Source organism: Carassius auratus, chromosome 33, assembly GCF_003368295.1.
Source record: "Carassius auratus strain Wakin chromosome 33, ASM336829v1, whole genome shotgun sequence".
In the NCBI taxonomy this organism is placed as follows: Eukaryota; Metazoa; Chordata; class Actinopteri; order Cypriniformes; family Cyprinidae; genus Carassius; species Carassius auratus.
Genome location: NC_039275.1, coordinates 4300904 through 4327620, shown reverse-complemented (window position 1 = coordinate 4327620; position 26717 = coordinate 4300904). Strand labels below are relative to the sequence as shown.

At 46.1% G+C, this 26717-nt stretch overlaps 1 protein-coding gene across 3 annotated transcripts; it reads left to right on the top strand.

The window, feature by feature from the left end:
• The first annotated feature begins 1475 nt into the window (after positions 1 to 1475).
• Positions 1476 to 26388, top strand: LOC113052791 (dmX-like protein 1). 3 transcript variants are annotated; one of them, XM_026217243.1, is made up of 45 exons: positions 1476 to 1624; positions 2598 to 2717; positions 3088 to 3213; positions 4482 to 4556; positions 4696 to 4774; positions 4845 to 4971; positions 5049 to 5115; positions 6253 to 6431; positions 7411 to 7591; positions 7663 to 7831; positions 8006 to 8182; positions 8336 to 8535; positions 8650 to 9319; positions 9523 to 9644; positions 9721 to 9810; positions 9913 to 9997; positions 10083 to 10202; positions 10746 to 10967; positions 11136 to 12677; positions 12749 to 12859; positions 12989 to 13158; positions 13464 to 13561; positions 13639 to 13804; positions 13969 to 14209; positions 14298 to 15319; positions 16097 to 16285; positions 16366 to 16442; positions 16643 to 16764; positions 16835 to 17077; positions 17802 to 17974; positions 18057 to 18205; positions 18291 to 18376; positions 18456 to 18657; positions 19551 to 19668; positions 19881 to 19931; positions 20992 to 21078; positions 21154 to 21275; positions 21710 to 21851; positions 21931 to 21991; positions 22688 to 22815; positions 22907 to 22984; positions 23673 to 23764; positions 23849 to 23901; positions 24599 to 24816; positions 24938 to 26388. In XM_026217243.1, the coding sequence occupies exons 2-45, from the start codon at positions 2631 to 2633 to the stop codon at positions 25160 to 25162; spliced, it is 8742 nt and encodes a 2913-aa protein (XP_026073028.1). In that variant the 5' UTR covers positions 1476 to 1624; positions 2598 to 2630; the 3' UTR covers positions 25163 to 26388. The 3 variants fall into 3 exon arrangements, with proteins under 3 accessions (XP_026073028.1, XP_026073027.1, XP_026073029.1); XM_026217242.1 differs by having other exon boundaries at positions 9910 to 9997; XM_026217244.1 differs by lacking the exon at positions 19881 to 19931 and having other exon boundaries at positions 9910 to 9997.
• The last annotated feature ends 329 nt before the right edge of the window (positions 26389 to 26717 follow it).

Sequence of the window (26717 nt, the reverse complement as noted above, 5' to 3'; positions counted from 1 at the left end):
GCAGTGGAGGACATCATGTGTGTTTGAGAGTGTGATGTTCACAGCTCTTTATACTCTGTTGCAGTTTAATGTTTATGAGCACTGAAATGTTTATGCTAGCATTAACGGCATGAGATCTTGATGATCTGATCTCTGAAGTGCTGATCACATGACACTAACTCAGCAGAATCACTTCAGCTTCTCATGCTCAATATTCTCAAGTTAAAATGCTCAAGTCATATTGCCGTTTTGTTGTTGTTATGCACTTGATTTATATTTTTTTGGGCAAAATATATTTTAAATACATGCAAAATAAGCTGTAAATATATTTTTGAAAATGTAAATATATTTAGCTTCAACCTTGCTATTTAAAAATGTATTTCGGGGCAAGAAAATCCATTTGCAATCTTACAGTAGTATACATTTAGGCAAAATGCAAATGTGGATGTCAAGTCACTTTTATTTGTATAGCACTTTATACATTACTGATTGTGTCAAAGCAGCTTTACAGAGTCAAACAGGAAAATAGCGTGTCAATAATGCAAGAGGACAATAATAAAGAATCAGTTTATCAGTTAAGGTCAGTTCAATGATGATTCAGGGATGTCAGTAGCGTCTGGGTAATGAGTCAAGTGTCTTCAACTAAACAAGACAAAGGAACTAAAACTCCATCGGTGACAGAAATGGAGAAAAACCCTTGGGAGAAAGCAGAATCAGTCGGGGGTCAGACGAAACCATCTGACCAGACGAAACTATTATGATGTGGTTTAATTCCAGGCTGCAGCACAGGTCTGATCGAGCAGAGGACTCGTCTGGTTCTCATCTGTCTTGTCTTGATAGTCTCAGAGGTGATGAGAAAAAAATAAAAAATAAAAAATAAAAATAAGCACACGGTCCTAGTACTGAGCCTTGAGGTATTTCAAACTGTACTCATGATTGATATACCATCTCGTCATAAAAAAAAAAAAGTTAAAAGTACTGCTAGTTCCTTTATTTATGGCATCCACTAATGCCAACATAATTTTGTAATCTACTCAAAAGAATGTCGTGGTCAATTGTGTCAAACGCAGCACTAAGATCCAATAAAACTAATAGAGAGATACAACCACGATCAGATGATAAGAGAGACAGATCTCTAAGGAGAGCAGTCTCAGTACTATGATACGGTCTAAATCCTGACTGGAAGTCCTCACGGATACCTTTTGTCTCTAAAAGGGAACATAGCTGAGAGGATACTGCCTCTTCAAGCATTTTTGACAGAGAAGGGAGATTTGAGATTGATCTGTAATTAAATAATTTTCTTTTTAATCATCTAAGTGATTTACAAAAAGCACTTTTGTTGAGATATTCATCAAGTCAAGTTTTTTTAAATTGTTAAATTTCCTTTTTTTTTGTTCAGATGTGCCAAAAACCCGTTTAGATACTGTTGTTTTGTCGAGGCAGTGTTATTAGACACACGTGACTAACGTGCGGTGAGAGAGCGACTACAACTCCCATAATGCAGTGCGCGCCTCACTTCCTGACCCGCACCGCAGAGTCTCCGCACACAAACTGCACCAACTCATTGTCTGTCTTAATTATCTCTCATAATGAGAGGAACACGCATTGTACTTGAACTTGAGCATAAATGAAACCCGTTTCTGAGGTAAGACGCGCGACTTTATGGTTCTTTCTCATCGTTGATGTTCGCCCGCTGTCATGCTAATGCTAACGGGCTAACAACATCGGCGGTTTCCAATGGAAATTGATCAGAAGTGCATTAATCATTATGTGAATGACACGGATCACCGATACGGTGCAGAACTGTGGATTGTAGATGTGTTTAATGGATTGTCGCAGAAAGTTGTGGCTAAGCTGTCAGTGTTGAGGTTAGCATGGCTAGCGGAGGAGCTCGAGCTGTAACCGGATTCTCTGAGAGAAAATCAGAAAATTGCACTAAAGACAGGGATGATTATATATGACAGACAAACATCTACTGCCGTATCATAAGCGAAGTATCAGGCAGTAAAGACATTAAAAGTGTGCCGAGCTCATGACTGACCACTGATCACGTGACTGACACGTCACTCTCTGAGTCAGTTACTGTATTAACATTCACGTGTTACTATTTTCTGCTGTATCACACAGATGTTCATCCTGAGTCATAATTCTTGTTTTATTTTATTGTCTTTAGAGTTAAAGGTGTTTGAATGTCTTTGCTTGTATCACTCTATAAATCAGAAAATACTGTCAACACAGAACACAAACACATTTTCACCATGTGAGGAATAAAACCATATAGAGAGGAATAAAACTGTTAAGTGTGCTGTTTGTTAGAGGAAAAATACTCTTGTGCAGAAAAATAAATGTGTGTTGAACTAGCTCAAAGTCAACTAGTTTGTGAAAACACAGTGACTTTGCCTATACTATTTTGGCTTAAGATGATCTTTAAATGAAAGTATATATTGTTCTGAGCTCCCTGCTGTACATTAGAGATTATATCGTGATCATAATGCTAGTGGTTTGGGAAGATATCCGTGGTTTTGGGTTCTAGTAACTTCCACATGAAGCTTCAGCAGAGCCGGTGTGTGTGTGTGTGTGTGTGTGTGTTTCTGCTGATCCCCTGTGTGTGTTCGCAGGGGTCCGTGTGAAACTCAAGAGTGCCAGGAATCATGAACCTGCACCAGGTGCTCACAGGAGCCGTAAACCCCGGAGACAACTGCTTCTCTGTGGGCAGCGTCAGCAACCAGCCCTTCACGGTGACCCTGACACGCATGCTTACTCATCTTGAACTAGGCAGAATCAAAACTGATCAATTAAGTCACATTCTCTTTATGAACCATCTGGTTAAAGAAAACTCTGTCCCAAGTGCAGCACACATTCAACATCTTACATATCTTTGCAGAAATAATGCATGAAATATGAAGGCATTTAATGTAAAATAAAGACACCTCAAACCGTCAGTATAACAGCAAGAGTAGTACATGATTATTAACAGTGATTGAAAACAGCAGCAGATTTCAGTCTGTCAGCATCACGCATGCACACATCAAATACTATATCTGTGTCATATATGTGTCATATATGTTTGTGCTGCTGATCATGTTTTGTCCGGGGCTCGTGGGACAGGCGTACGCCTCTGGCTGTGACATCGTCATTCTGGGGAGTGAGTTTGAGAGGATCCAAATCATCCCAGGAGCCAAACACGGGAACATCCAGGTGGGCTGTGTGGACTGTTCACTGCAGGGCGGACAGGTGAGACACACACACACACACTCATGCATGCACACACACTCACACACACACAAACACACACACACTCACACACACACAAACACTCACACACTCACACACACACAAACACTCACACACTCACACACATACACACACACACACACACACTCACACACTCACTCACTCACTCACTCACACACGCACACACACACACTCTCACTCACTCACACACACACACACACACACACACGCACAGACACTCTCACTCACTCACTCACTCACTCACTCACACACACACACACGCACAGACACACACACACACTTACACACGCACGTGCACACACACACACACACACACACACTCACACACTTTAGTTGGTTATCATTTCTAGTGTCACATTCAACATTAGAGTAACACTAAGGTCATAGGTCAGATTCCCAGGGAATGCATGAAGTAATTTGACAGAATTTGGATGAATGTAATGAGTGTTTTTATTGTGTTGTTTAAATAAAAGGATTTGTTAACTTCATTCTTTACATTTTAAAAGATTAATTCAATTCTTAACGTTATATTTCTCAATTTGATTACCACTGTTTTTGATGCTATTTGTATTAAGCCATAAATCCATAAAAATATAGACAGTGAAGAATGAATGAATACATACATAATAAATGCATGCATAGGGTCATGATATTGTTTGAAAAAATTTAATGATTAAATTCTTAAACATTGTACTCCACTAAAACTGATTACAGTAACATTTGGCGAAATTATTAGAATTTCTTAGGGCCCTAAAAATGTAACTTTTGATAAACTTTTAATAAGTTGTTGTTGGATTGCATGCATTTCCTGATTTCAATTAATTATAAGACATGATTGCTAAAATTCTAATTAACCCAGAAAACAGAATCCAGAAAAAATTAAAGGGAAAACTTTTAAGAAACTGTTGTTAAATTGTGTACATTTCATGATTTAAAAGAATTGGACATGCTTAAATTAATACTAATATATAACCATTATAATGCTATCCAGAAAATAAAGCATATTTCATAAATGAAGTGTGTTTGCAGAGACTAATTACATTGGTCTAGAATGAATAATGAATACTGAACATCCGTCACTCTTTTGAGCTCGTTAGGGTTCATTATGGATGACAGGTGAAATCAGACACTGGATATCTTCTCTCTTTATTCATGCATGTCTATGCAAAGTGTTTAGGTTTCAGCAAGAGTTCCTCTAGCATCCGAACAGGAGTGTTCCTGTGTGTCTAAATCTGCTCTGTTTTCAGATCGCCGCGTCGTACGGAAACATTGTGTGTGTGTTTGAGCCGGTGGAGGTCAGTCCACAAGGGAAAGCACAAAAAGTGAGTTTCTTCAGGAATAAATACACTCGGTCACGAATATAAGGTTTGATTCCCAGTGAATGCAGGAACTGATAACATGTTGAATGCATTGCAAATGCATGCATGTGAATGATTTTCTGCGTGTGTTTGTGCTCCGCAGAAGCTGAGTTATCATTGGCAGAAGAGCGGTCAGTTTGTTCTGCAGTCGGTGGCACACATCCTGACGTGGCACCCTACAGGTACAGAGATCAGTGTACGCTCATCTGCTCCGGCCGGCCGCTCACATCTCTTCTCTGACACTGTCTGCAGGGTCATGGCTTCTGACGGGCTCGGCGTGTCTGCAGATGTGGTGTGATGTTCAGTCCAGCGCAGAGACCGAAGAGGAGGCCGAATCCGCCGGTCCTCTGCGCTCCTGGAGATGTGTCTGGCAGTGCAAGTCAGTGTTCATCACACTTCAGAGCTTCTCTGAACACAGCGCGGGCAGCTCCAGTAAAATCTCTCTGGTTGTTACAGGTCTGCTGCTCCGACTCACTTCATCAAGTTTTCCCCAGATGGAGAGTTTTTTGCGACTGCAGGACAGGTTTGTGTTTGTACATGTGTGTCCCTGCAGCACAGAAGAGTCATCAGCAGCACAGGGATATTTGGAGCAATAGACAACAATACACAGTTTGGGTCAAAATGATACATTTCTCTTTTATGCCAAAAATCATTAGGATATTAAGTAAAGATAATGTCCCATGAAGATATTTAGTAAACCTCCTACCGTAAATATATCACAACTTAATGTTTGATTTGTAATATGCATTGCTAAGAACTTCATTTGAACAACTTTAAAGATGATTTTCTCAATATCTAGATTTTTTTGCTCCCTCAGATTCCAGATTTTCTAATAGTTGTGTCTCAGACAGATATTGTCCACACATCAACGGAGAGATGATTTATTCAGCTTCAGATGATGCAGAAATCTCAATTTATAAAAATGTATCATTATGACATGTGCTCCTGGGTCACATTTATGATGTGTGCACATTATTTCAAGTCATTTGATTGTGTAAAAAAACACAACAAAACTGTTCACCCAAATCCTTGCAGTCCTCCAGTCGAATATGATGCTCGTGCGAGAATCTTTGTGTTTGCAAGAAGAAAATATGATTTCAAATCCCAAAACTTACAAAATCACTTACAAAATGATGAATAAAGACTGCACATTAGGTGTGTGTTTGCTTTTTATGTTTTTATCCAATTCATGAAGGTTCTATAAATTGAATTATTTTTTGTAAAATCCTGTACATGCAATTTATCTTGCTTTATTATAAATGGAAAAAGGTCACATATTTAAACAAATTAACCAAAAACAATTTTTTTCATCAAATATCAAATTGAAAGATTATATATTATTATTTATTTATTCTTAATATTAATATTGTTAAATATCACTATTTTAAGTCTTACTATTCTCAAATTTGCCATGGATATAGTTTAATTATAAAGTGCATTTAAAACAATAAAATACTGAAAGAAGAAATACAGTATCAGAATAAAGACATTGTTATAAAACAAGCAAATAAAAGCTCTACAGAACAACAGCAAAGGTTACGTCTCTTTGCTGCTGATTTACTGCCTCTGTTGCTTCTCCCATGTTTTCTCACTAACACACAGAGCACAATCTTTCTGATGTGACTGAATGCAGGATTAATGAAGGATTGTGTGGTTGCAGGACGACTGTCTGGTGAAGGTGTGGTACAGCACCAGTAAATGGCAAGCGGATGTCTCCAAACTCTTCACGCCGCTCGACCTGCGCTCCGGAGCAGAGATCAACTTCTCCTTCATTTATCTGGCTCACCCTCGCTCCGTCACCGGCTTCTCCTGGAGGAAGACCAGCAAACACATGCCCAGGTCAGTCGATGTGTGGCGCCTCTGCAGACGCTCGCTCTGACCACTTTGTCCCTCTCTGTCTCGCTGACCGCTCTGTCCCGCTGACCGCTCTGTCTCACTCTGTCCCTCTGACCACTCTGTCCCTCTGACCGCTCTGTCCCACTGACCGCTCTGTCTCTCTGACCGCTCTGTCCTGCTGACCGCTCTATCTCGCTCTGTGTCTCTGACCGCTCTGTCCCACTGACCGCTCTGTCTCTCTGACCGCTCTGTCTCACTCTGTCTCTCTGACCACTCTGTCCTGCTGACCATTCTGTCTCTGACCACTCTGTCCCACTGACCGCTCTGTCCTGCTGACCGCTCTATCTCGCTCTGTGTCTCTGACCGCTCTGTTCTGCTGACCGCTCTATCTCGCTCTCTCCTTCTGACCTCTTTCTCCCTCTGACCGCTCTGTCCTGCTGACCGTTCTGTCTCTGACCACTCTGTCCCACTGACCGCTCTGTCCCTCTGACCGCTCTGTCCCTCTGACCGCTCTTTCCCGCTGACCGCTCTGTCTCACTCTGTGTCTCTGACCGCTCTGTCATGCTGACAGCTCTGTTCTGCTGACCGCTCTATCTCGCTCTCTCCTTCTGACCTCTTTCTCCCTCTGACCGCTCTGTCCTGCTGACCGTTCTGTCTCTGACCACTCTGTCCCACTGACCGCTCTGTTCTGCTGACCGCTCTATCTCGCTCTGTCCCTCTGACCTCTCTGTCCCTCTGACCGCTCTGTCCCGCTGACCGTTCTGTCTCTGACCACTCTGTTCCACTGACCGCTCTGTCTCTTTGACCGCTATGTTTTGCTCTGTCCCTCTGACCGCTCTGTCTCTCTGACTGCTCTGACCTGCTGACCGCTCTGTCCCTCTGACCGCTCTGTCCCTCTGACCGCTCTGTCTCTCTGACCGCTCTTTCTCTGACCGCTCTGTCCCGCTGACCGCTCTGTCTCTCTGACCGCTCTGTCTTCCAGAGGCACCGTGTGTAACATGCTGCTGACCTGCTGTAAGGACAGTGTGTGTCGTCTGTGGGCCGAAACACTGCTGCCCAGCGACTGTCTGCTGTCTGGACTCGGACACAATCACAACATGAAGGCAAACAACATGAAGAAGTCGTCCAGCAGCACCGGAGTGCAGAAGCAGAGCCCGCTGGAGGTGAGAGCGTCAGCTGCTGTGTGTCGACTGATGAGACACTAGAACTGTCCTTCATCTGTTTGTGTTCACAGCTGAAGCTGAAGCCGTCGTGGAGAGAGGAGGTGCGCTGTTTGTCTCAGCTCTCATACAGCGGTCCTCTGCCGCAGCAGCAGAACAAACACTACAGCCACCGCACCAACATCCTGCACGCCAACGCCCTGTGCCACTTCCACATCGCCGCCAGCATCAACCCAGCCACAGGTAGCACACCTCCTCCAACACTGTGGCCAGATTTCATGCTTAAATTCTATATTCACCAGGTCAACCACACCTGAGACACCTGATTGTATGTAAACTTGGGACTTGCAGTTAAAAAACAAAACACTTTTAGCGTTGTTGCATCATTATAGCATGTTGGGTGCCGTTTGTGTGCAGACATCCCTCTGCTGCCCTCCATCTCGTCCATGAACGGCTCTGATGAGGAGGAACCGGGCGGCCCGTTCACCGTCCACTGGCTCAACAACAAAGAGCTGCACCTGACGCTGAGCATGGAGGTGTTTCTACAGCAGCTGAGGAGCAGCGGCGAGCAGAACGGACACACCGAGCGCTACGGTAGCGTCTGCATCATCTGAGCCCTATAGGGGAAAAATGCCATCTGTGTGTTTGCAGTTTTATTGGTGGTGCTTGTAGACTAATAGGCCTGTGTGAACAGCGTGAGCAGATCCACGTGTGTCACATGAAGCTGCATCTCTGTGTTGTGAGCAGATGCTGATGAGGAGGGGAGCGGTGCTGATGCTGTCTCTCTCCCTGCGGCGGCTGTGGATCATCAGCTGGACGTGCTGCTGACTGACTGGAACAGAGCGGCAGACATGCTGTTCAGCATCCACCCAATGGACGGCTCGCTGCTGGTGTGGCACGTCGACTGGCTGGACGAATACCAGCCCGGCATGTTCCGACAGGCACAGGTACAGGCGCCGCATCCTGAGAGCGGAACGACAGCAAGCTTTTTTAAGAACAGTTTGTGAAACGGTATACAATAAGCAACAAATGATGTTTCAGAACTGGATTCTCTGTTTCAGGTTTCCTTCGTGTCCAGGATTCCCGTGGCCTTCCCCACCGGCGACGCCATCTCGCTCAGCCGCAGCGTGGTCATGTACGCCTGCAACAGAAACGTGGAGCTGGCCATGCAGCACGGCCGTCAGCGCCCCGCGGTCCTGCCGCACTCGTCCTCCTCCGCTCTGATCGGACTGAGCCAGAACAAACCGTCCTCCAGCAGCCTGCGTCTCAGCATCTTCACCCCCAGCGTCCTGATGATCTCCAAACACGCCGACGGCTCGCTCAACCAGTGGGCCGTCAGCTTCGCCGAGGACTCGGCATTCTCCACGGTGCTCAGCGTGTCTCATAAGTCACGCTACTGTGGCCACCGCTTCCACCTCAACGATCTGGCCTGCCACTCTCTGCTGCCGCTGCTGCTGACCACCTCGCACCACAACGCCCTGAGGACGCCCGACGGAGACGCTCTGACCCGTCCCGCCGCTGCCCCGTCCCGCAGGAGCAGAGTCTCATCCGGAGGAGTCGCCCAGGATCCCAACGCCATCTACAGCGAGCTGATCCTGTGGCGTGTGGATCCTGTGGGACCGCTGTCGTTCTCTGGAGGCGTGTCTGAGCTGGCCAGGATCAACTCTCTGCACACATCAGCCTTCTCTAACGTGGCCTGGCTGCCCACGCTCATCCCCGGCAGCTGCCTCGGTGAGGACCAGTCTCTTAGAGTCTGACATCAACACAAAACTCACTGTGGAAGTCTAGAGTAGTTCAGTCTTGTGTTATAAACCGAAACGTAAAAGTTAAAACTTTAACTGAGAATGCCTCGTGTGTGACGCATGTCTGTTTCTCAGCTTGCAGCTGATTGGATGTTACTGGTGGTGTATTAATCAATAATTCCCTTCCCGAAGGTGTGTATGGGAACTCACCCAGTGCCTGCTTCATCGCCAGTGATGGACACTCGCTCCGACTCTATCAGGCCATCATCGAGGCCAAGAAACTGCTGAGTGAACTCTCCAACCCCAACATCTCCGTAAGAAGGGACCTGTCTGTTATTTCACTACATCCAACAGTAGATTCCTGATGATCTGTCCTGTGTTTTTCTCTAGAAATATGTTGGAGAGGTGTTTAACATCATCAGCCAGCAGTCGACGGCCAGACCAGGCTGCATCATTGAGCTCGACGCCATCACAGACTTTGTACGTATGAGATCCCAAATAATAGGATGATCTAACACAAGAGCATCATGTTATTTCCCAGAGTGCTCAGCGCTCACGTCTCGCTCTCTGTTTGTTCAGCAGGGGAAAGAGACACAGCTGCTGCATGTGTTTGAGGAAGACCTGATCTTGGGAAATGAGAAGATAGACGACTACCTGCAGGATTCTGGTGCGAGCTCATTCTCTCTCTCTCTCTCTCTCTCAGTGTTCGTTGTGTTTCTGTGCTGTGTCGTGAACGCTTGTCCTTCCTTCAGTTCCCAGCCGGACGCTCTTCTCCGCTCGCTTCTTCCTGGTGGTGGTGGAGGTCACTCAGAGCGGGAGGTCGCTCCTGCACATGTGGCACCTGCAGCTGGACGCCGTTCCCGTCGTTATGGGTTTGTAATGGATCTCATGGTATTTAATGTGATTCTCACTTGATAAGACCGTGACAAGTGTGAGATTGGGGTCAGACATGAGGTCAGGTGTGATCAAACAAAGCCTAAGCAACAGCACGAGCACTGCTTTAAGATTATGATTAGTGGTCAACCGATATATCGGTCGATATTTTTTTCTGTTTGGCCGAGATGTGAGAAATAGGACTTTTATTTTGACAGCAGGCACACACCTTACTAGATTACTGAGTGTACTGTTAGTTAGTGTTGTTATTAATATTTTTTACAATTTATTTATGTGTAAAATACCATAATTAAATTGATGAATCATTATTTTGCAGATATATTTTTTCATGACGTTGACTCTTTTTTACATATTTCGATATGATGATATGCATTTGTTATTGTCTTCGCATTAAATAGTGTGAGATATATCTAATTTATCGGCTTTATGTTGCCATTAAAAACCCCATATCACTCATTGTCATGTCGCTCATAAAGGCAGGTTAGGGTTAGACTGTGACCAGATTTGTGTCATTCTTTCAGAGCAAACTCAAACTCCAGAGAGAGAGACTCTGTCTCCGTCCCCCGTGAACGGCTCACAGTTTAACTTTGAGACGGACGGATCCCCTCAAACCCCGAGAGCCAAGCTGAACACGTCTAACCTCCAGAGCGCCTGCCGGCTCGCCCTGAGCAGTACCAAAGTCTTCAGCCGGGAGCTGGATCTGCCGCAGGGCGTTGAAGTCATGCGTGTGTCACCTGCTGCAGGTCACGACCTCTGTGTGCCTTTCACAATCTACAGTCAGGCTTATGGATTATTTGTAACACGATCTTATGATTTGTTTCAGTCTTTCCCAAACCGGAAGTGCCTTGTATAATTTAAAATGCAGTTGGATATTCTGTATCTGATGATAAACACCAACACTTGTGTTGCAGGTCATTTGAGTGCTTCATCTCTGCAGCCGGCCGGACGCTCTCCGTATCTGCTGGCCACGTCCTGCTCGGACGGATCCGTCCGGTTCTGGAGGTGCAGCTCGGTCTCTGACCCCGATGGCTCTGCTGACCCGTCGTACGTCTGGGAGGAGTGGCCTCTGCTGGTGGAGGAGGGCGAGGTCAGCAGCAGCGCTCTGAGTGTGTGCGGTCAGCTCATGGCTCTCAGCTGCTGTCACACCAGCAGAGTCGCAGTCGCTCACCGCAGCCACCTGCACATCATGCACATCAGCATCTTCCAGTGCGACTCCACCGGAGGATCCCAGTGGATCCTGGAGCAGACGCTTAAAGTCTGTAGCTCCGACAGCCCGAGTGAGAACCACTGCTTGAGTAACGGCTGTTCAGCTGTGGGCAGTAAGAGCCAGGTCCACTTAGACTGGGTGTCCAGAGAAGATGGCTCTCATATACTAACCGTGGGTCTGGGATCCAAGCTTTACATGTACGGGATGCTTTCTGGAAAACCTCCAGATCTGGGATTGTCCGATTGCAGTAAGGAGAGCATCTGCTCTCGACTGGTGCTCCTCCGAGTGGTGGATCTGGTGTCTTCGGTTGAGGGTTCGCCACCCATCCCCGTCTCTCTGTCTTGGGTGCGAGATGGCATCTTAGTAGTCGGGATGGATTGCGAGATGCACGTCTACTCCCAGTGGCAGCCGCCGGCTCCGGTCAAACTGTCTCGCACCGGAAGCGTGACGTCGCTGAACTCTGTGGTGAAGCAGGAGGGACTCGGTCTGAATCCTTCTAGAAAGACCCTCACCAGATCCATGACTAGTTTGGCACAGAAACTCAGTGGAAAGAGAACGGTGTACGACCTCCCGGCCGAGATGGAGGATTCTGGGTTGTTTGAGGCGGCGTATAACCTGTTTCCTACTCTGCCTCAGTATCATCCGGTGCAGCTGTTGGAGCTCATGGACCTCGGGAAGGTGCGCCGGGCCAAAGCCATCCTGTCGCATCTGGTGAAGTGCATTGCTGGGGAGATCGTGTCTATGAAGGACACTACGATTAACCAGGAGCGGCGTCTGCGCTCGCTCACCATCAGCGCCAGCGGATGCACCTCCAGAGACCCCAAGATGTTCAGCAAAGCTGAGAGCTCCGACTACACCGAGATCGACTCCATCCCTCCGCTGCCGCTGCATGCGCTGCTAGCCGCTGACGAGGAGACGGCTCCTAGTGCCAAAGAGCGATCGGAGAGCGTGAGCGCTCACGGCCAAAGCGACACTTATGACGAGCTCTTCCAGACCTCCGGCGTCTCTACAGATGACATGGACCCTTTCGATGGAGATGAGGAGGATGCTAACGCTAAAGTCATTGATCTGTCAAAGTACAGCCCTACGTTCTTCGGCTCTGAACACGCACAGGTGTTATCTGGACACCTGCTTCACTCCAGCCTGCCCGGCCTGACCCGGATGGAGCAGATGTCTCTGATGGCTCTGGCGGACACCATCGCTTCCACCAGCACCGACTTCGGAGAAAGCCAAGGGAAAGGCCAAGGTCAGGCTCTGTCACCAATATAACTTTTCATTTGTTGGGGTGTGTTCTGATGTGATGAACGTTTTCCTCAGGTGGAGAGACGCTGGATGAATGTGGACTGAAGTTTCTTCTGGCCGTACGTCTGCACACCTTCCTCCTGACGTCTCTGCCTCCGGCTCACCGCGCTCCGCTCCTCTGTCAAGGTACGTCTGCATCAGTGTCCATGAGTGCTTCAGCCGCTAGCAGCACCAAGGTCGTGGGTTCGATTCCCAGTGGAATGCGTGAACTGATAAATCTTCATGAATAACTGAATAAGTGTCGCCGGTCTGCAGGACTGTCCACCTGCCACTACGCCTGGGCGTTCCACTCCGAGGCCGAGGAGGAGCTGCTCAACATGCTTCCGGTCCTGCAGAAAGGAGAGCCCACGTGGCCGGAGCTGAGAGCCATGGGTGTGGGCTGGTGGCTGAGGAGCACCAACAAGCTTCGCAGATGCATTGAGAAGGTTGGACCAAACGGAGTCAGATTTTATGTGCAAATTAGACGCATAAACTTGTGTGAATAAATGCATGTTCATGTTCTACTAGGTTGGAGATGCATGCATTCTGTCTGTAGAGTTATGGTGGTCAAGCATCATCTATTCTGTATTTTGTGGCTGTTCTGTAAACGGTTATTAAATGAGTAATTTACTCACATTTCTAGCTAGTCACTGGGATACCATGAGCTAACCTCAAGCTTCAAATATTACATCTACATTCTACATTTTTAGAATTTGACATGAAATCCAAACATGTAATAATCTCCTACCAGGTCGCAAAAGCTGCTTATCAGAGAAACAACGACCCGTTAGACGCAGCCTTGTTTTATCTGGCCATGAAGAAGAAAGCTGTGGTCTGGGGACTCTACAGGTAACCTCACACACACACACACACACACACACTTGTCAGCGAGGCTGGGGTCCACTAACAGCTCCCGTGTGTTGAAGGTCCCATCATAACGTGAAGATGACGGCGTTCTTCAGCAATAACTTCAGTGAAGACCGCTGGAGGAAGGCAGCGCTGAAGAACGCTTTCTCTCTGCTCGGAAAGCAACGTTTCCAGCATTCTGCCGCTTTCTTTCTGCTGGCCGGATCCCTGAAAGATGCTGTTGAGGTACGTTTGCATCTGTTCAGTCTCTCTCAGACCTGTTTCTATTCTTCAGTCATGAACTGCTGAAACAAGAAGGAAGGTATAATCATCAGAAACCTACGGTCTCTTTAGTCAAAGCTTATTTTGTTCAGTTGATGAGATCCGTCTGATTGTACTCGCACCATCAGGTTTGTATAGAGAAGATGCAGGACCTTCAGCTGGCTCTGGTGGTGTGTCGGCTGTACGAGTCTGAGTTTGAGACGTCCTGCACCTACAAGCGAATCCTTCAGAGGAATGTTTTGGGTCAGCACCAGCAGATCGCGGCCCATCAGGACCCTTTCTTACGCAGCATGGCGTACTGGGTGTTAGATGACTACAGCAGGGCTTTGGACACACTGCTGGAGCCCAACGCAGACTCGTCACATGAAGGTGAGAAATGAAACTAGACTAGTGTCAAGCCAGCTTTGTTTCTAGAGAATTAAGATTTATGTGCCTCATGTGTATCGATTTCTTTCAGGAAGCGGCAGATCATCTCCCTATAGTCCTGATGTTTTTAACTTCTACACCTACCTCCGCACACACCCGCTGCTCCTGCGCCGTCACTTGGGCTCCTGTGATAAAGCTAAAGTGGGTCTGACCGCTGAAGGCCGCGCCGTCGACTCCATCAGTCTCACGGAGAGGCGGCTGTTCTTCACCGCTGCGTATGCACACTTACAGGCCGGCTGCCCCATGCTGGCTCTAGAGGTGCTCTCTAAAATGCCGAAGGTCGTGAAGCGCTCTCAGGTGCGAGAGAATTCGCCCGAGTCGTCGAGCGAGCACAAAGACCAGGCCTCGGCTTCGTGGCCGGTTCTCAACGGCGTGGAGTCGGTGTCCTCGCTCTCGTCTCCTAGAGAGGACAGTCGGTCAGAATCGGTGCTCAGTTTCGACTGGAGCCATCCGTCTGTCACCCTGCAGGACGAGCCTCTGGAGCTCAAGTGGGATAGCGATAAAGACGACACGGACGAGGAAGAATCAGGTCTGGCGATGAAGACCATCCGCTCGGAGAAAGACAGCAGTGTTTCTCGAGACGGTCCGGCGGTGACGTCCACCCCGATGGGTCACAGCACAGACGAGACACCTGCGATGACCGATGACATCCTCGCCGCGCAGCTGAAGTTCAGCTCCTGCCTGAAGATCCTGACCACGGAGCTACGGACGCTGTCCACGGGATACGAGCTGGACGGAGGGAAGCTGCGGCATCAGCTGTGTCACTGGCTGGAGCGAGCCGTGGCGGCGCTGCAGAGATGCTGCGGATACAACCCCTTCCTCCAGCACCTGCCCGAGGGCATCTCGGCTGACCTGAGCCAGGTGGAGGATCTGGAGGAGCGGGGCGCGGCGGAGCAGGCCAGAGAGCTGCAGCAGCGGCGCAGACTGTGGCTGAAGAGGAACCAGCCGCTCCTGCGCATCTTCCTGAGTTACTGCAGCCTGCACGGCTCTCACGGAGCAGGACTGGCCTCCGTCAGGATGGAGCTCATTCTGCTGCTGCAGGAGTCCCAGCAGGTAACACTCTCCAGTTAGGATCTGAAACCAGGTGTAGACACTGCTCTTCTGTTTGAGTACTCCACCACAAACACTAACTATCTTAAAACATACTCCTGCTTCTCATTAGTCATAAACACCCTTTACAGTTATTAAAATAAAACTTGTGATTATGAATGCGTCAGGGAAATAGCTTTAAGACTTAACATCATCATAATTCTTTGATAAACTAATGTTTTCTGTATTTTCGGGGGAAGTGATGAAGTTGAATATACACTTCCTCACGTTTCATACGGATTATATTAGGCATGGGCGATATATCGCATGCGGTTGTCACGTGCATTTCCTCAGTAAATCTGGTTCCCTGTAAATCAGCATCACCTGCTTTCAAATGGAGCGGCATTTAATAGACAGAGCCGTAGATCACTGACAAGCTACGCAATATCGCGTTCATAATCAAAGGCGATTCATCTGCGATAAAGAACTCGATATTGCGTAGCTTGGGCAAGCACAGAGTTTCAGTTCGCTTCAGTACACAGAGACCGAGACGGCAGAAAGTGCTTTGTGTTCGCTCTCTTTATTTTACAAAAGCACAACGTTCTGTTGTTATTGTGTTTGTACTCATTGCTGTCTCTCTCTCTCTCTCACACACACACACACACACTGCCTATACCAGCACATGTTGTTCTGTCATGTGATGTGTTCCTGTGTCCTGTTGTTCCTGTCTCCCGGCTGCAGCGGCTGAGCTGACGCATTATTTCATTTTCTCTTGTGAATCTTCATTGTGTTTGTCATCAGGACGACAGTCTGCAGATCTCCTCTCCCGCTCCGCAGCATCTGTCTGCTCCTCTCTTCCTGGCCTGGACCGCCATCTCCAAAACAGTGGTGGCCAATCCCATAGTGCACCTGACCAACCTCACGCACGACATACTGCACACCATCACCGCTCTGGACGCTCCTCCGCACCCAGATGTGGTCAGCAACGAGGTGAAGCGCTGCTGGTCAGAACGAGGTGTTGTCACAGTCGTGATTCGTCTTCTAACGCGTCTGCCTTCTTTCTGTCTCAGATCTACGTGATGCACACTCTCGCCGCTTCCCTGTCGGCCTGCATCTATCAGTGTCTCTGTGACGGACACAGCTACAGGTGGGTGATGACCCCGTGACCTCTGACCTCTGAAACGTTTCTTTGTTACAGAGCGCTTGCTGATCTGATAATGAGCGGTTGACTCATGAATGTGATGCTCATGTAGAAGCAGCAGATTCTGCTCTGAATGTGGTCTTTGTGTGGCTGCACATTCATACTGAGAACATAGAGTTAATTCTAATATGTTTGTTGTTCCTCAGCCATGTGAATCCGTTCACGGGAATCACCTACGAGAGCGTCCTGCTGACCCATCAGCCCCCGGTGAGGAGCGTCAGCATCGAGGAGACCGTGCTCCCCAACACCTCTCCTGCGCAGTGGCCAGGTAAAGCTCCCGTGACCTCTGACCCCTGACCTCATCGTCAGGCTCCAGACTCAGCTGTGTGTCTGTGCAGGTGTGAGCGTCCTGCTGCGTCTGCTGAGCGCGTCTGGAGACGAGAACCAGCCCGGTCTGCCTGTGCTTCTGTGTGAGATCCTGACCGCAGTCTTCCTCAGCCTCTTCGTCCACGGTCTGGCCACTCACTCCAGCCACGAACTCTTCCGCATCGTGGCTCACCCGCTCAACAGCAAGCTGTGGGTGGCCGTGTTCGGCGGAGGCGCTCGTGTTCCTGTGCTGGAGAAACCCAGCTCTCCCACAGGTTCTGCTCCTCATCTGGCATCTCTCAGAACTAAGAGTGTAATGAGTTAATCTGTGTGTAATGTCCCAGTATCTCGGTATTATTTGGTTAACCTTTGCATCTTTAGCTAATATGTTGCTAAAAACTGCTAAAGGCTGGTAAACATCTGTTCTCCAACTTTGCTGAGCTGAAGTATTATCTTAAAGTTCCCCTGAGATTTTTAGTTAATGTTTTAATCATTTAAAAGCATGTTCACGGTCTCACGGTTAATGATCACATGACATGCAGCTAAACAAATAAAATATTTCATAATTATTTATTTTAGACTTATTTTTATTTAACATTTTTATAATAGATTTTTAAGAGTTTATTTTTATCTTTTATTTATCTATTTCAATTTAGCAATTTATGATTTAATTCATTTTTAATAAGTGTTTTTTATTTTTATTATTTTTTTATGATGCATTTCAGTTCTACATTTCTGTGATTTAATTCATTTGTAATCGTTTTATTTTCATTTTTTTATTTTAAATTAAAAAAAATTTTTTTTTATAATTTATTTATTTCAATTTTAGATATTAATAAATTATTAGCTTTTTCTCTGTTCAAAACCCCTGTCTGGGAATCCCTGAAACACATGAATCTAAACGGTGATTATGAAGTGCAGTGTTGAGCTGCAGAGATATTAAAGTGTTGCTTACTCACTGTTATCTCCTGTGTGTGTGTGTGTGTGTGTGTGAGGAAGATGTGGAGCGGAAGCAGCGGCGTTCCCGGCTCAGCTCATCACGCAGTAACTCCAGAGATGTTCCCGACAGTCCGGTCAGTCCCAGACCCGTGGTGATGGAGCCGGACTCTTCCGTCTGTAAAGAGCGTTTCGTGCCGCCTGAGCTCAGCATCTGGGATTATTTCATCGCAAAGGTTTCCTTTCATTCCTTAGCTCTTAGTAGTTTGATAGTGTTGTGTGTGTGTGTGTGAACTGATGTGTGTGTCCTGTGTGAAGCCGTACCTGCCTCCGTCTGCCAGCCGAGTGGAGTATGACTCCGAGGAGAGCCAGGGCAGTGAGGACGAGGAGGACGAGGACGAGGAGGATGAGGATGAAGGAGATCCCAACTCTCCGCTGGCAGAGCATTCCAACAACAGCTCGTACAGGTGAGCTGCGTGATGATGATGATGATGATGGTGATGATGATGATGATGATGATGATGATGATGATGATGGTCATGTTCTCTGCAGCTGGTGTCTGATGCGCTTGGCCATGGTGCAGATAGTCCTGTTCAACCTCAAGACCCTCTACCCGATGGCAGGTCACGACCTCTTAGGTAACGAGCCGCACGGCTGCAGCGCACGCATGGTGTGTGTGTGTGTAGAGTGTAACACGCCTGTGTGTGTGTGTGTCAGATCTGCCCGTGTGCTCTCCGCTGTGTCACGCCGCTCTCAGGACGCTCCAGCGCTGGGAGCAGCTGCTGCTGAAGAGGCTGGAGATCTTCGGAGGTCCTCCGTCGAGGTTCATCTGCTCACAGCTGCTGGAGGAGAGTGTGTCGTCCGGTCCGGCGCTGCTGCGACACAAAGCTCTGTTCGAGCCCTCCAACACACCCTTCAGGTACAGCAGACTCCTCGCCTCACACGCCTCACACGCCTCACACACACGCCTCACACACACACGCATCGCACACACACGCATCACACACACGCCTCTCACACACACGCCTCACACACTGGTGGTGTGTTTTGATTTCTCATTTAATTTACTGATATGTTCTTTCAGTCTGTGCTGCACTGAACTTCCAGTAATCACAGCAATCTTTCTGATTTGATACTTTTGATAATCTCATCAAATTCAGCTGATATTATCAGGAAAGTAATCAATAGATGTGTGTTTGTGGTTCTTTTAATTAAAAAAAATATTAATTTTTTGTATAATTGAATTAATATTAGCCTTTTTAATTAATTTTCCCAAAGCACTTTAAAGTGCAATGTTTGGAAAATAAAGTAACATTTATTTAATAATCAGTTACTTTAAAATACAAAACTTCAGTCTGTTTTTGTGTGAAAGTCTGTTGGTGAACTGTAAACTTTTAAACAATGACTGTAATCATTTATTTATAATAGGGATTGATTCAGACAAACATTAAATAATGAATCACGAGCAGGTTAAAATATAATGAATGTGTAATACAGTGCATATATCTATAAAAATGCTGCTATCTAGAGTTTTTCTGATCTGACTAACGAGATATGGTCATTAAATGGCTTTTCTTCAATGACCTTTTTTTCCAAAACTGACAAAGTGCTGTTTCAGCTGAAAATCTGAGCTGAATGTCCCTAATTCCATCAACCAAATGGACTAGAAACCTAATTCATAATTAAAATGACACAAAAACTGCCTCATAAGCAATTTAAATGTGTGTACCACTCAGATAGTTAAATACATGAAGTAAGTTGTGTGTGTTGTGTGTGGGAGCAGAACAGTGACGAGTGTGCTTCTGCTCTCAGATCTCGCCGGCGCGCAGCACTTCCTGTCAGACGCCTGTGGCAGTATCTGGTCAAACAGGAAGAGGTTCAGGAGATGTTCATACGCAACATCTTCACCAAGAAACGCGATCAGAACCAGGTATTGTGCTGCTGCTGGCTCTCTTTCCCAGAATGCACCAGTCTGTCCACTATCAGCTGCTCGTTTGCACTCGTCCTGATTGTGTTTTAACAGCCACCCCGGTCTGTCCAGTCATTAATCTCATTAATATGGTGTTGTACTTGTGTAAATTGAAGATGTTTGTAATTAACCGTCTAATCGTGGCCTGTGATTGACCTGCATGTTTGAATCAGGAGACTGAGCGTGTCAAATGTTCTGTGCCGCTGGAGTCCACACACAACCAGGTACTTACCAGAGCTTCTGCTCCTCCCTCATCCTCATCCTCATCTTCATCATCCAGTCACGAGGCTCTTTAAGATGCAAATCACAGCTGCCTGTAATGTATAATATAGATGTGATCGGCTGTCGATGTACAGCATGCACAGAGCACTAAGATTCGTCTGGACGATTATTCTCCTCCAGCAGCAGCTCACCACTGAGACGCCTTTTAAAGAGTCTTTACATGAGAATTACACATGTGAATGTGATCTGTGTGTCAGCGTCAGGGACGTAACCATTCACTCAACTGATTCACAATATGATATTCTCTACCAAAATTAAGTTTAAGACTAATTACATGATCATGTGACACTGAAGACTGGAGGAATGATGCTGAAAATACAGCGGAGCATCACAGAAATACACTACAGTTTAATATATATTCACATAGAAAATAATAATACTATTTCACAATATTACAGAGTTTTATCTCTATTTCTGATCAAATGAAGGCACCCAGACTTATTGAGCCCAACATTTGAACAGCAGTGTATGTCAATTAACTTAACTGAAGTTTTAAAACAAATCCCAAATCAAATGAATAATGAAATCAATCTCTTCATGTAATGTGCTCTTTCCTTTTAAAAGTAGAGGAAACCACTGCATTTCAATCACGATCTGAACAAAGATGCTGCAGATTCAGATTTAAATTAGACTGAATAATCCCAACATCTGAAGCAAAAACCGAATGATTCCTGAATCTGTTCTCCATGAATCGTGTCTGAATGAGGCGCAGTTCCTCTCTCTGACAGCAGGAGGAGCTCATGGAGCAGCAGAGACAGTGTTTCCATGGTTACCGCTCATAAACACTGCATTAGTGTGCATTACAGAGACCAGATGAGAAGAAAACAGCTCCTAAACTTTCCTCAGAGACACATTCATATAAACCCCTCCTGTAACATCTCGACACACAGGATCCTCACTCAGTATCACTGATTGTTTTAACCGGTGCATCGTTACGTCCCTAGTCAGGATGAATGGCTGAATAATAGACTGTAAGTGTTGAGTGTGTCGCTCCTCCTGCAGATCGAGGCCGATCAGGGGTTTCCTGGAGGAAAGGCTCGCATCATCCACAAGGAGTCTGACATCATCACGGCGTTCGCCATCAATAAGGTGCTGTGACGAGCTGCTTGTGCTTGTGTGTGTGGTCTGAGACGGCCGGCTGTAAGCAATCTCTCTGTCTCACAGGCCAACCGCAACTGTTTAGTGATCGCCTCCACCCACGACATCCAGGAGCTGGACGTGTCCTCCATCCTCTCCACGCAGATCCTGACCTGGGTCGATGACGAGAACGAGGCCGAGGTCAAAGGGTGAGCTGTTTAGAACAGGGTTGTTAGGTACTGAAGATGAGTGACTAAAACCCCCTTAGCTGTTATAAATTGACTGTAAACCACAGCTTCACGGGGGTTACGCTTTTTCCATACACTTAATATTTCACACAATAACACAGAGTACATAAAGTGTAAAGATATTAATAAGAACAGTATTCTTCCACCAAACTATGTAGCTCCTCAGAAACAGTTGTGGTTGTTACAAAGTGGTTGCCAGGCAACACACAAATGTAAACAAAGGTGTATGTTACTTTGTAGCATTTGTAACAGATTCAAACGTGGCTCAGCCAATCAGAATCAAGGAGCGGAACTAACATCATGCTGCAGAGCTGTTCTCACATTAGCACACATCTAGCTGGAGCTCCTCAGAGGAAGTGTGTGTGATCATGTGATGTGCCTGTGTTGTTTGACAGGACGGATGATTTCCTGGTGGTTCACGCTCGGGATGACTTCAGCGCGCTCCACGGCAGCACACCCTACACCCACAGCAGCCCCGGGACGCCCATCAACATGCCCTGGCTGGGCAGCCTGCAGACGGGACGAGGAGCCGCTGTGGTGAGCCCCGCTAACAACACTGCACCGCTAACACTCCGCACACGCTAACACTCGGTCACGCTCTTCTGTGTTCACGCAGCTCATCAAACGCAACATCAACAACGTGAGGCGGATGACGTCACACCCCACGCTGCCCTACTGTGAGTGACCCACTTACACGAGTCCTGTGTCACACCAGGTCTCCAATACTGATGAAAGATCTTTAATAACTGCTCGTCAGTGATTGTTTTTCATTACTACTGTTTATTACTTTTAAAATACATTGATCTTTGCTATGAGAACAGCCATAGATGCTGATATGAAAATAAAAACAAATACAAACTAAAAAAAAAAAAAAAAAAAAAATACATACTAAACAAACAAAAACTAATAAAACTTTAAAAATAAGTTGCTGTTTTGTTCTTGGTGGAAAGAAATATTAAAATAATAAAAGCTAGTTCAAAATAGCAATCTTTTTCCTCCAGCGTTTTCCACCCACTTCAGCATTTTCAATCATTTTCACAAATCATTTTCTTCCATGGCTCCCAAAATCATCTGGGTTATGAATATCTGAACATTAGTGAGTTTGTAAAAGAAAGAACAGGAACTCTTATCAACACTTGAATCTTGGGACGTTTTCATAAACAAATCAACATGGCGTGTCCGTCAAAACCCAGACGATCATCACGGTCCTAAACCACTTCCTGAGGTCACAGTTCATTCACTATCACGAGGCAGTTCTGATTTCTGTGCTGTATAATGTTTGAGGATTGGTATTTTACATAGACACCTGTGATTCTGCATGCAGAGATTCAGTGCTCCTGCAGATGTGTAAGAGTGTGTGTGTGTGTGTGTAGATCTGACCGGAGCTCAGGACGGCAGCGTGCGGATGTTTGAGTGGGGTCACTCTCAGCAGATCACCTGCTTCAGGAGCCCCGGGAACTCCAGGGTCACCAGGATACGCTTCAGTTATCAGGGCAACAAGGTGCATCTCAGTCCTCAGGAATCACTAGTGTGAGACTGCAGCGTGTGGAAACCGTCTCACTCATGTGTGTGTGTGTGTGTGTGTGTTGTAGTTTGGGATCGTGGATGCAGACGGAGCGCTCAGTCTCTGGCAGACCAGCACCTCAGGAAACGCTCCCAAACCCTATCTGGTACATCTCTTTCTTCCTCATCTAGAGTCCTTCAGGTGGAAACATTATGATTTTGAAATGTTTTCAGTGAAGTCTCTTCTGCTCACTAGAGCTGCATTTAAAAAAAATACAGTGAAATATTATTCTAATGTAAATCATCTGTTTTCTGTGTGAATCTGTGTTAAAGTGTAATGTATTTCTGTGATGCTCCGCTGTATTTTCAGCATCATTCCTCCAGTCTTCAGTGTCACATGATCTTCAGAAATCAGAATAATTTGATGATTAACTGCTCAAGACACATTTCTGATTATTATAATAATTGAGCAGCAAATCATCATATTTTCATGATTTCTGAAGATCATGTCACACAGAAAACATGTTTTACATTGTAATAATATTTCACAATTTAACTGTATTTTTTCAACAACAATAAAAATTCAGTTACTCTGTGTTCAGTGTAAAAATGTTGACAATCTTGAAATGTTTATTGTGTCTTTGTGCACTTTTGTATTTTATTTAATGTGTGCTGGAAGCTTCATTATTGGGATGGAAGCACTGATAACATCTTTGCTATTCTCAGTGTCTGTGTGTGTGTGTGTGTGTGTGTGTGTGTGTGTGTGTGTGTGTGTGTGTGTGTGTCGAATAAACCTCCGTTTCTCAGTGTAAAAGTGCCGTCACGTTCTCCTCATCATGTCATCTCTTCCTGCAGACGCTTCAGTGTCACAATAAGACGGCGAATGACTTTGTGTTTGTGGGCTCATCATCTCTCATCGCCACCGCAGGCCTGTCCACAGACAACAGGTACACACACACACACACACACACACACACACAGAAATCATGAACGTGTAAGACTCAATTCATAAAGACACTCTCTCAACACAGGAACGTGTGTCTGTGGGATACCCTGGTCACGCCAGCATACAGTCTGGTACACGGTAAGTCATCACACACACACACACACTCACACACACTCACTCACACACACACACACACACACACACACACACACTCACTCACTCACTCACTCACTCCTGTAGAATGTGTCTAAAGGGGGTCGCACACCGGACGAGAAGCGCAGCGCCGCGTCGCGTCGCGCCACGTCTTTAAAATTCGAACACATTATTCTCTATGTGAGTACACACACCGGCGGCGCCATTCGGCGTCTGTCCGCGGCGCCCAGCTACGACTCAGAACGCTGTTCAAATTTCTGCCGCGCCACAGAGCGCCATCCGCATAGTTTTATATTAAAAAACCCAGATGTAATAAACTGAAACTGAAATTAAAGTACAGCACACTTGTTTCATTCAAATAAAACATTACAAAGTGTTTGGTTACGTTTTCAGCAGCACAGTTGCCTAGACAACAGATACAACAAAACAATAACAGACTTATTATAATAACACAGATTATTTTCATTAATTAACTCAGCTTTTATCAATTAAAATCATATATTTAAAATCAAAATAATAGATGAAGTTAAAACTCTCCCATCTTGCTGCGAAATTGAGCTAACGCATTTAGAATGTGCGCGTCCAGTGTGTGATACCTCGAGTTGTCCTACATGTGGCGCGACGCGGCGCGTCTCGTCCGGTGTGCGACCGCCTTAAGTGTGTGTGTGTGTGTGTGCGGCAGGCTTCAGCTGTCACGAGTCGGGCTCCACGGTTCTGGCTCTGGCGTCCAAACAGCAGCTGCTGCTCAGCGGAGGCCGGAGGGGCTACATCAGCGTCCTGGACCTCAGTCTGAAGATCCAGCGCCAGTGTTTCCAGGCACACGACTCTCCCGTCAAAGCTCTGGCCGTCGACGCCAGCGAGAGCTGCTTCATCAGCGGATCGGCCGAGGGCAACATCAAGGTCTCAGGAACTCTCACTCTCTCAGATTGTCAGCTAGCTGTTAGATTGACATGTTCTGTTATCATTTTAGTTTAGTAAATATATATAAGTCACATAACAGTATTGTGTGTGTGTGTGTCAGGTGTGGAGCATGTCCACCCAGAGCCTCCTGCACACCTTCAGTAATGAACACGCTCGTCAGTCGCTCTTCCGTAATCTGGGCACAGGTGTCATGCAGATCGAGACCGGCCCGACCAATCACATCTTCTCCTGCGGCGCCGACGGCACAATGAAGCTCCGCCTCCTGCCTGACGCTCTGAGCCTCTACTGCAGCGGCGTGAAGAACGACGTCAGGTTCATCATCTAGCACACGCATGACTCTTTACACACGGTCAGGATCAAGCAATACGAGAGAGACGCTCCAAGCACACTGTACGAGTTGCTCAGCATACTCCGTTCACCCGAAATATATCTCTCTATATAAATCAGTCAAGCCTTAACTAGCCAAACGGTGTTGTGATCGTGCTCTAGACTCATTATAGTGATAAGTGTCCTTATATTTCTACCCAACATCCTTCATGTCCCGCGCTGGACGTCTCCTGATTCTGTTGCGTGTGTTCAATGCTGTGCAGTACTTCCTGTCACTCTAATAATCATTCTGTGGGAAGGTGTTGTATATTACTACAGTAAGCAGTATTTAAAAATAAAAACAGCCATCATTTCCTCTTCCTCCAAACCTGCACGAGCGTCTTTCATCTGCTGGACACACCCGGTAGCCATTCACTTCCATACTATAGAAGCCAATGGGTGCCGGGTGTGTTGAGCAGGAGACGGACGCTCACACAGGCTCTGAGAGTGTGGAAGGTTCCTGAGGTTGAAGATGAAGCACTTTGCAAGCATCATTCCATCTGTGGATCAAACTGAGAGCGGACGGTCGCTGTCACTTTTATTTTCAGTGTAAATATGGAGTTAACACGAGACTTGATGAGATGATTCGGTGTTAAATATAAAGCATATTTATAATCATCTTCTGCAGACGTTTGTTTTTAGAAACGCTGTTCAGGGTTTATTTTTACGCTTCTTTTACCTGCCGGCGATCGCATTAGGGATTTTTATCGGATGAAGGCCGTGGTGGTGTTCTTCACTGCGGAAAGTGGTTTTTCAGTACAAACATCCTTAAATCAAGACACATTCACTGGAGAGAGAGAGACGCAGAGATGTGAAGAGTCAAAATGAAGTGAATTTATGCTTAAAACAAGCTTTGGATGAAGTAGACTTCTTTCTTGTTTAAATCCTAAACTGATGTTTATGTCTTACCTCCTTTCACATCCGCAGTAAATGCGTCCTGGTCTCAGAATGGTTGTGTATTTGCTCTGGAAAACAAGCCAGAAATCCAGAGTGAAATGATTATTTCTTCCCCCTGATCATTGCTGATATAGAGACGTAAGGAATCGGCTGTATAGGGATCATGCTTTCTGCCCTTTAACCTCCCAAATGTGAATATATACGCAAATGAATCTAATTTTATAATGAAGAGATCTGTAATGCACATTACTGTAACCAGAAAATAAATGACTTAATGCAACATCTTTATTTCATGTCCATGTCTTCTGTTGTAAACGTCAGTGTGTGTGTGTGTGTGTGTGTATGTGTGTGTGTGTGTGTGACAGATGCAGACTGACTCGACTCTGCACGAGAAACGGTGCACAAGCTCATATTAACAAAAATGTATATTGAGATCTGAGTTTGTTTCTTCATCAGGTTTGTAGAAATGCATTGCATCAGTGTCTCATCAATGGATGCTCTGCAGTGAATGGGTGCCGTCAGAATGAATGGGTGCCGTCAGCACTCCAGTCCATCAGTGAACATCTGGAGAAGACAAAACCTGAAACACATCCAGCATTAAGATGATTTTAACTCAA